A 9,066-nucleotide genomic window follows, 5' to 3' on the forward strand; every position below is an offset into this window, starting at 1 on the left:
ATGCGTCTGATCTTAAAACCTATTCCCGAGTAACATTCCAAATAACTCGTTCTTGGTAAAATTGCTTGGCAGTGCACGAAGACATTCGATGGCAATTAAAACAAGTAGAAACGATAAAGGGATGTGCACCTCAGACAGCCCGGGGGCTGGCGGAGCGTGATGTCCGGTCCTGTGCAATTTGTGTTTTTAATGGTGCTACAATAGCTCCAGAGTATTTTTGAAAAATATAAAATCTCGCCTATTTTATGCTAAGTAGGTCAACTACGTCTGAGGGAAGGTGCTAGAAGTGTAACTAATATTCCACCTTTGTTCTGCACTATTTTGCCGCCAATTTTGTCCGCAGTAATTGTTGACGAACTCCTCGAGTGTCCTCAGTTACGCTGCCCCACTGAACATGGGTGCTACGTTCTGCAGAGGACCGGGAAGTGTCCCTATTGCAAATGCGGTGAGTAGACGTCATATTTCGATCACGTGGGTTACTGTTTGTATAACGTGGTGCCTAGGTATAGTGCAACCCAGGCGTCTGTCGCTCTGGTTGCAGATGCTCTACGAATCAAAGTGTCATAAGAATTTAAAAAAAAACTACCAATTACTCAATTGATCGTTTCATTTATTGCACACAGTTACTCACACCGAGCTCATAAATACTGTGAATAGTGCATATGATCTCCGGGTACTTCTAAGCTTCAGAACCCCTGACGTGATCTAAAATAACACTGAACATATAATAACTGTTTATCAGCAAAATATTCCTGATTGCACCCAAGCCACGTGGAGAGCACCTAGACAACTATTGCAGGATCCCACGCAAGTTGAATAGCTATGCAGTTTGCGCGCGTCTACATACACATGCTGTCTACAGCGCCACCTATTTGCAAGCTGGACATCAAAGACACGCGGGATTGGCCTCGTCATGGCGTTATGCTTGGAAGGCTACGCGTTGGGGCTAAATGGACATTCGTTCAGTAGGACCTCGAAATCCCTTTGTTTGCGTCAAGTTCTCCGATAGTGTAAATAAAGAATAGACTCTATCGACTGATTTGCGAATTTCCTAACTGCTAGCCACCGTTAAATAAAGGCTGTACACTGGCGAAAAACTTCGATCTAGTGAATGTTCTTCAGTGACAGCATTGAGAAGTGCCTCCACGGCATCTTGCAGTAACGATGGCTAGGGGACGAGTTCTACGTGCCCCCATTTGTGCGAATGGTGTCCCCCCCACCCCCCCACCCCCCCGATACAGATGCGGGCTTTACAGTTCCTACTTGCTTACATGCTTTTCTGCACGAAAAAAAAAGAAGGAGCCATACAAGGGCACGTTGACAAGACGAGCGCGAGTCCTGTCTATTTGGATTTGTTTTGTTCTTTCCTATTGTTTCGCCCAAACATCTGTGCGAGAATATTTACCGACTATGCCATCTAGATGTTCGCATAAATTACACTCCCGAAACTTTTACAAGAAGTTGGCGAGATAGTAAACGCTACCTTCACTTGATTTGAAAGTGGCGCATTTTCGCATGCAGATTCAGTTCAAATGTTCTATCGACTGTTCGCAGGGGATAAATATGTTATTCATTATAATGTGAGAATGTATGTCAAATTATCTGAAGGTAAAAAAAGATGGTTTTGCATGTGAACTTCGTGCCACTACTGCATAAAGTGCCATCCTAAGAAAGCACACAATTTATGTATGTTCACACTGCTTGTGTAAGCAGAGACCGATTTGCTCGTTGAACAAGAATGTCAAGATTCACTGTGAAACTAACTGGGGCAGCATACTGTGCGTCTAAACATGTCGAGAAAAAAAACTCACTGTCGCTACTTGACAAAAGGTGCAGTATAGCGAACATGTTCTGATTAAGCGAAGCGTCAATTTATCATTTTTATGCTACGAAAGCCACATCTCTGCCTAATAAAGTAACCTCTATTTGATCCTTTCACGTCTGCGGAAGGGGTGACATTTCGAGAACAAAGCTCACTCACAGTGATCAAGTGTGCAGCTTAAGAAGGTACCAATTAAATTATGCACTCTGTATTACATTCACAGACATCAGGCAGGGTTTTTCTTTAATTTACTGATTATTAATTTATAATTTCTGCGCGTACCACTCGTCACAAACGCTTCCACAAGGTGTCATGGGGAAAGTTGTTATTTTAATTTGTGAGAGTAGCTGTGGTTCACATGTATAGATCATTAGCTATATTCATTTTACTCATCCCCCATCCCTCATGTAATACCCCATCTCTGGGCCTTTGAGGTATAATAAATAAATAAATAAATAAATAAATACTGCTGCCTAATCAATGAGCCGCAGTCCGCGTGCCCTGTTTTACTGCTCGTTGTCACCGTATGCAGCGTTGGTGGGCAGCCTGTCATGTCCGCCGATCGGGAACTGCCCGGAGGAGCACGGATGTCTCGTCAGGCAGAGGAGAGGAAAGTGTCCCTACTGCAAATGCGGTACGTTTTGCGGTAGAGGATCTTTCGAAGTATTCATTTTGACGTACGTAAGTACGAATGTTGACAATATGCACACACTTCTTTGCCATTGCAGTTATAAATTTATATAACCCTCGAGCTGGCGCCAGATTGGCTGTAGAGATGACGTCATCAACAATTGAATATTATTATGCAAAAAGCAAAGTATATACATGGTCTCAACGCATGGGGTGCGTTCTTTATATCTGAACACATCAAGAATATATGCCTACAGTAAATAATAATACAACAAAATACTTTGCTAAAGTAGAAACCACTGAGCAGTGGGAGACTACACTGCTCAGCGAATGCCCAGAAGACCGGCTCTGGTCTGTCAGGCTGGGGGAGGACGCTGCTACAATTCAAGGCCTGGCCTGCCTCTGACGGGAAGAGCAGTTTATATATATATATATATATATATATATATATATATATATATATATATATATATATATTGCTGTCTTTGTCTTTTTGTCTTGGCTATCTTGCCCATCAAAATGCTGGACGGAAACTTGTCCAAATTCCTCAACACACTGCTGCCACAGAGCAGATGAAAGTTTCGAGACTTAAATGACGAAGCGGCTTTGCAGCACCACCAGGGCAGCATTCTGCCTTAAGCTGCTGGTATGAGCGTTGTGTGCACATGGTGCACAGTTTTAGCAGAGCATCGCTTACGTTCCGCTCCACTCACATTTCATGCGCACCCGTGGCTGCATGAACTGCGTTTGATTCTGCTCATTCATCAAACGCGTCACCTAGAGACGCCAGTGATGCACTCTGAAAAAAAAGGAAGATCAAGAAACCAAGCAGACGCCGCTATAACGCTTCGCTAGAACGCAACGCAACGTGGGCAGCGTTCTGTACGTTCAGCGGCCGGTATGAGCGTTGTGCCGCACACGTTTGAGCGACCCCGTTAATGTCGCGCGCAGGAGCTCTGTGCAAATTTGTTAGGATAGCCCGGTATCTGCAGAGCGGACCGGAAGCGCTCCGCTAAAACTGTCATTTGCCGTGAAGCTGTGGGCATGCCACACAGTTTGTGCTTACAGTGGTCAGATCGGTGCAGACAGTGCAGTTCGAGCAAGAAACGCTGACAACGTCACTTTCTGTCTCGTCTCGTGCACCATTGAAGTGCGCTGCCGCGCAACCACACAGCGAAATCATTTTTGACCACTCGGGGTTCTTTATGATGCGACTAAATAGGAAGTGACCGGCGTTTCTTTCTCTTTTCTTTTTTTTTGCATTTAGCCTCTATGGAAATGCGGCCGCCGCAACACGAACGCGATTCACGACTTCGAGCTCTAGAGCCCAACTGAGTTATCGCGGGGGGTCGCGCAGCGGCAGTTACATCCTCCCTCTTTCTCTAGCATCTTTCACTTCCCACTCCCTCTACCCTGACGACGCTGCGCCGCGCTCCCTCACGGGTTGCAAAATGAAGCGTCTTTCCTTTCTTTAGATCACTATCATCGGTTACTTTTCGTGGTGCATCCCGTGAAGATGCCTCCGCGCGCATTCTTATGGTATCTTCGACTGGTCGCCTGTATACCCCGAAGCAGAGTCGGGTAGATCGGGCGTTTCCCGAGCTCAAAGGTAGGGGACAAGCGCGTAAGCTGAACGTGCGACTCGCTCTCGGAGGAGGAAATTGCCGATGCGAAGCCACGTGACTACTTCGAACGTCCGATGATTCGCCTATCCAAAGCTCCCGGCGCGGCCGGAAAAACCGGCGGACGTGCCGGCGGGACGAGCGTCCGTCGAGACGCCAGCCTGCAGTGGCCTAGGTTGCCAAGGTTACGGTGGGCCGCCGCCAACAGCAGCGATGCGGCGCTGCGATGACGTTTCAATCTCGATGACTATTCCGACGACAGGGCTCGGAGCGCCTCAGAGCGCTCCAAAATAGAGGAGAGCAATGGAGAAGAACCACCCGAACGCAGGGCGCGCACCCTCTTTCAACCAGCCGAAGACAACGCCGCTCGCGAGAGCGCTCCAGAGTGCTCAGAAATGACCAGCCGGAGATAGCATTAGAAGACCGTCTAGGAAGCTTCAGCTCAACGCTAAGCCTTGTTATTGCTTTACATGCTAGCCCTCAGGGAGATGCTGCCCATTTATTTTTTTTTTGTTTCTAGAAAGCTCAAAGACGAAAAACAAGCACTTCCTGTATATTCGCCTCAAGGCCGTTTACTGATCGGGCAGTCACCGTTAATAGCAGGTCCGAAGTATACAGGTAGCGAGAAAAATCAAATTGCATGACCCGCGGGGCTGAAGCAAGAGTAGCATTCCTCGGGCGCACTTTCCACGTCCGCACTTCGTGGCATCCTCGACAAGCAGCCGCGTCGTGATAGAAAGCAGGCGTATACGCGAAGGGTGCATGAGGCCCATGCCGAAGGCGAGGTTTCGCAAATGCCCGTACTGATGGGCCGGAGCACCTTGCCAGACAACTTTCCGAAATTACGCCCGGAAGCCAGACGGGACGTGCGAGCTCACGCGTAACGGAGTGCGTGACCCTCTAATCGGTCACTTCCATGTATACACACGCTACTTGGCTCGCATAACGACGATGCAACCTCCGTGTTCCATTGGAGACCCGAGCGCCTTTATATAAAACAGTTCCTCCCAGCACCCCAACAGCGGCGCTGGGCGAACGAGAAGCGTGTGACACGACTTTTTAACATCAAAAGACAAGAGGCCTTTCTCGGCACTGCGCGGGCGATTGTGCCCCTTGACAAGTGGCGAGAAGCAGAGAATTGCCGTGCCAGAAAAGCGACCTACCTGACCCATATGGGGTGAATGTGCTGGCGTATGTAGCAGTTCACAATGACTGCGCAGCTTAAGGAGTTGAAAACTGGGCTTTATGTTTTTACCCTACAAGCTTCGGCATACGCATGGTGTGATGCAAGCGAACGCACTCAAAAGTGAAAGCGGGTAATCTGCTGTCAGCCCGTGCTCATCTTGCACGCATTTGTAAATTAAACCGCTTAAAAACAAAGTCCTTCTCGGCTACCGTAGGCCACGCATATGGTACTTCAAAACAGTTGAATAAGCAATCTGGCTGGACCCAACTTCCCACATTAGTGTCTGATTATTTACCGGAACTGAAAGCTGGAATGGGAAAGTGCGAAAAAAAACATTAATTTTTTTTTTGAGTGATGAACCAATGTAGTCTTCATTGTTAGCCAAATTGCAGCCTGTTGCTTTAGACAATTCCAAAGTTGTCTAGCAGGGCCCAAGCAAGGGCACAACGCCACACGGCAATGTGACTATTCAGGAATTAGGTGTGGGTGCATTTTATCTATTCCAACACAATTAGAATAAGATGTTTTTTTCTTTGTAACAATATGCTAGCACAGAACAAGAACGATCAATGCACAAAAAGACAGGGTAGATACGACCCATGGGTGACAATCAATCAGACTGCCCTGTTCTTCAATTGCGGTGTCAAGACTGCAAGGAGTTGGCCCGCAGTTCCTCCACATCCTATGCGAACCTCCCCCCCTCCCCCCCCCCCCGCTCCCCTCTTCTTTCATCCGCACTGCTGTTTTAGCCACCACAGCAGGAAACTCGGTCGCAACTAGGAGTGAACTAAAGATGTCGTGGGTGGCAGGCGTTGAAGTGCGAACTTGACCCAGCCAGGCTTTTTGTTATAAGGACAGATGTAGGCTCGCAAGTGCGCGCTCATCCTTCACTAACCGTGAAGCACGCTAAAAAAATTGTCGTGCTCTCCTTGCCTCTCTTTTCCTCGTCACGCTTGTCATCCAGTCAAAACCCCGGTCATTTCTTGTTATAATAAAGCGACAACTGCTGCATCGGCCTACAGCAATGGTCTTTGGGGAATACATATTATGCTTAGAGGCCGATACATGTAAAATCCACCCTTCTTCGAAAAGCAGATCCTTAGCATCATGGAAAAAAACTGTGATATGTAGTGTTCGCCGCTAAGAAAGAGAATTTTTGCTCTCTTCCTTATCCCTGCCCATCGGTGCTAATTCAGAAATCAGGGGTCGTGCATCGCAAATGAAAACAACCTTTGTTATGCAGAGTTAAAATCCTCAGGTAATAATTCTACGTCCAACATACTACTTGCTGAAAATATCATTAAGTTATTGCAGTCGACCAGGTGCTCGGTGCCGGGCAAGCAAAATTGGGTGGCTCATATACCGTATATCCGGGTAGGAAAACTTCAATCTGTCCGAACTGCGCGAGTGTCTGCATGTGCGTATATTTTTTGTTTAGAAATAGGCATGCGTAACATATTTGCAAAAGCACAAGGCTGAACCGATGGGGTTCCACATCCGCTCTTCAATTTCTGTTTCGCAATACAGCGCGTTTTCGCAAATGCAAATCAAATTTTCGCCATTACTAAGGCGTCTGTTTATTGCACTAATGCTCAGCATACTGGTCCGTATATCAGGGTATAAGAAAACTCTTGAACAATGGGTCACTCCGTGAGCTCATAAATGCACCCAGCAGCGTTTTGCTGCCAACGGACCAAGTACAGATCATTTATGCGATGAAGAGATGCCTTATTAATGCTACAGAAATTATTTGCATTTGCGAAAGTGTGCTATATTGCAGAACAGAGACTGGAGAGCACATGTGGAATCCTTTCGGTTCTGCCCTGTGCTTTCGCAATTATGTCGCGCATTCCCATTTCTACAATATTCGCGAATGCAGACACCCGCGCAACGAGGAGTGATTGGAGTTTTTATAAGCAGGATGGCACTGCGATTCTTTATTAAGAAGGCGGCCAACTTGAAAATACTCGAAAAAAGTCTGCAGTAGTCGCGCATCATCTAGCAACGACACTGACGTGTTGATAGTTCTAACGAGAATACGCACCTGCCAATATGCTCCCGTTGCCGTGCTCCCACCCGAATTCACCTCCCTCATTGGTCGCCCTTCTAAACCATCCTACCTTCACTTCTAATAAAGAAATCTCCTCCGCCAGCGAACCGCCATCTCTCTGCTATTTAGAGGCGTCAAAACCTTGCTTGCGGTGACGCATTATGCAAAAAAGAGCTGCAACTGAAGGGAGCACTGAGCGAAAAATGCGAAAAATGCCCGCGGTGATGCAGAATGCCCCAAGCCTTATGCGCTGTAACGGCGCCCGACGCTCGAAACTAACTTTTGTAAACACGTTGTACAGCAATCAAACTCTAATCACTTGTTTCATTTTTTCTACTTATTTGCGTCGTGCCTTTGTAACGTCCATGGAGACCGCTTTAAGACTGTCCGACCTTGCAGTGCACCATGTTTCCGGCTTGTCCCGTTCATAAAATTTGTTATGAATTATAACCCCGTTTTGAAAGACAATTTTTTTCCCTTCTCTTTCATATATTTCATCTATGTCAGACTGCTGCTTCCCACACTCTTATCTCTGATTGTAAAAAGAAAATTAAACTTGTTCTTTACCATGGCTTTTCATAAATTGAATTGATACGGATTTGGCTTTTTACCCTTCCAGTGTGGAACGCATTTGAGCCTGGAGAGCGTTGGCGATAAATAAATAAATAAACGATGGAATGGGCAGGAGTAGGGTGCACTCTAATTCAGTCTGATCGTCGGTCAGACACCTGACCATATCGTCGGCCTGCTACACTGTATTTCAGAAAGTATTGACATCAACAGCTCCATTTGTTGCTATACCATGTCCTAAAATACAAAATTTGTGCCTCATATCACAAAATACCGAGCTTAGCTTGACATCTGCAGTCTGCACTGTGGCGCCCAATAAAACCTTGCTTGAATGATTCCGTAGACGAAGTACGAAGTGTAGCTTGTAAAATTTCATGAACTTTCCCACCTTTGACATTTCTTACCCAGTTCGATCTTAAACACAGGCAAAAAAAGAAAGCTTGTCTCGGATGTTTTCAGAGCTCATGTCTTATGTTCTTATGCAGGTTACATGAAGCAAGGCCCACGCAGGGGGGGCTAGAGTCGGTACAAGAAGACGCCTGCACTACCGGCACGACAAGCGTGTGGACAGAGAACCGATTGTGCGGACCTTGCATTTGCTCCGAATTCTACTACATACGTCACATTGGATATTATACAAAGACTCGCCACTTTTCGAGAATGCTTCGCTCGATTCTTTTTATTTAAATCACGCAACATAATGAATATTGTTAAATTATGCTCCACTAATACGAAGTAAATAACCGACTCGCCGAATAAAATGTGTGCTCATGAACACGCACCACTTGATTACACGTCCAGCCCTGTTCATTTTGACCTGTCGTAATCATTGGGTGCGTATACTGTTTCTTTGTTTCGCGGGGGGGGGGAGGGGGGGGGCAAGCTACATAGTTTGATAAACCTCCTTTATGAGTGAGCTCTCTGAAACCTGCTGATTTCTTTCGTCATAAACAGTTTATACGAAATCTTCCTTTCACTGGTACCTTTCCACCAAACACGGCAGTTATTGCCAGCCCGATTATGAAAGCGCTTACTGCGGGCACGTTCCTTTTCCGTGCCCTCGAACAGGTGAGTCCGCCAATGCAAATGAATGCGTGTGAGCTGGAAAGGGATTTTCTCCAGCATTCGTTTTTCCAGTGTCTGCTTGTTTTAAGTCGGTGATATTCTGTTTCGGAACAGGTACTTC

At 46.5% G+C, this 9,066-nt stretch overlaps 1 protein-coding gene across 3 annotated transcripts in view; it reads left to right on the forward strand.

Moving 5' to 3' along the window:
* LOC135897255 (uncharacterized) overlaps positions 1-8,674 on the forward strand; it is a 99,335-nt gene extending 90,661 nt beyond the window's left edge. For all 3 annotated transcript variants that reach the window (XM_065425839.1, XM_065425840.1, XM_065425838.1), the window contains exons 3-5: positions 344-445; positions 2,355-2,456; positions 8,366-8,674. In XM_065425839.1, coding sequence (XP_065281911.1) covers positions 344-445; positions 2,355-2,456; positions 8,366-8,400 — 239 coding nt within the window. In that variant the 3' untranslated portion in view covers positions 8,401-8,674. The remainder of the gene's footprint in view (positions 1-343; positions 446-2,354; positions 2,457-8,365) is intronic.
* The last annotated feature ends 392 nt before the right edge of the window (positions 8,675-9,066 follow it).

Source organism: Dermacentor albipictus, unplaced genomic scaffold (genome assembly GCF_038994185.2).
Source record: "Dermacentor albipictus isolate Rhodes 1998 colony unplaced genomic scaffold, USDA_Dalb.pri_finalv2 scaffold_35, whole genome shotgun sequence".
Lineage (NCBI taxonomy): Eukaryota > Metazoa > Arthropoda > Arachnida > Ixodida > Ixodidae > Dermacentor > Dermacentor albipictus.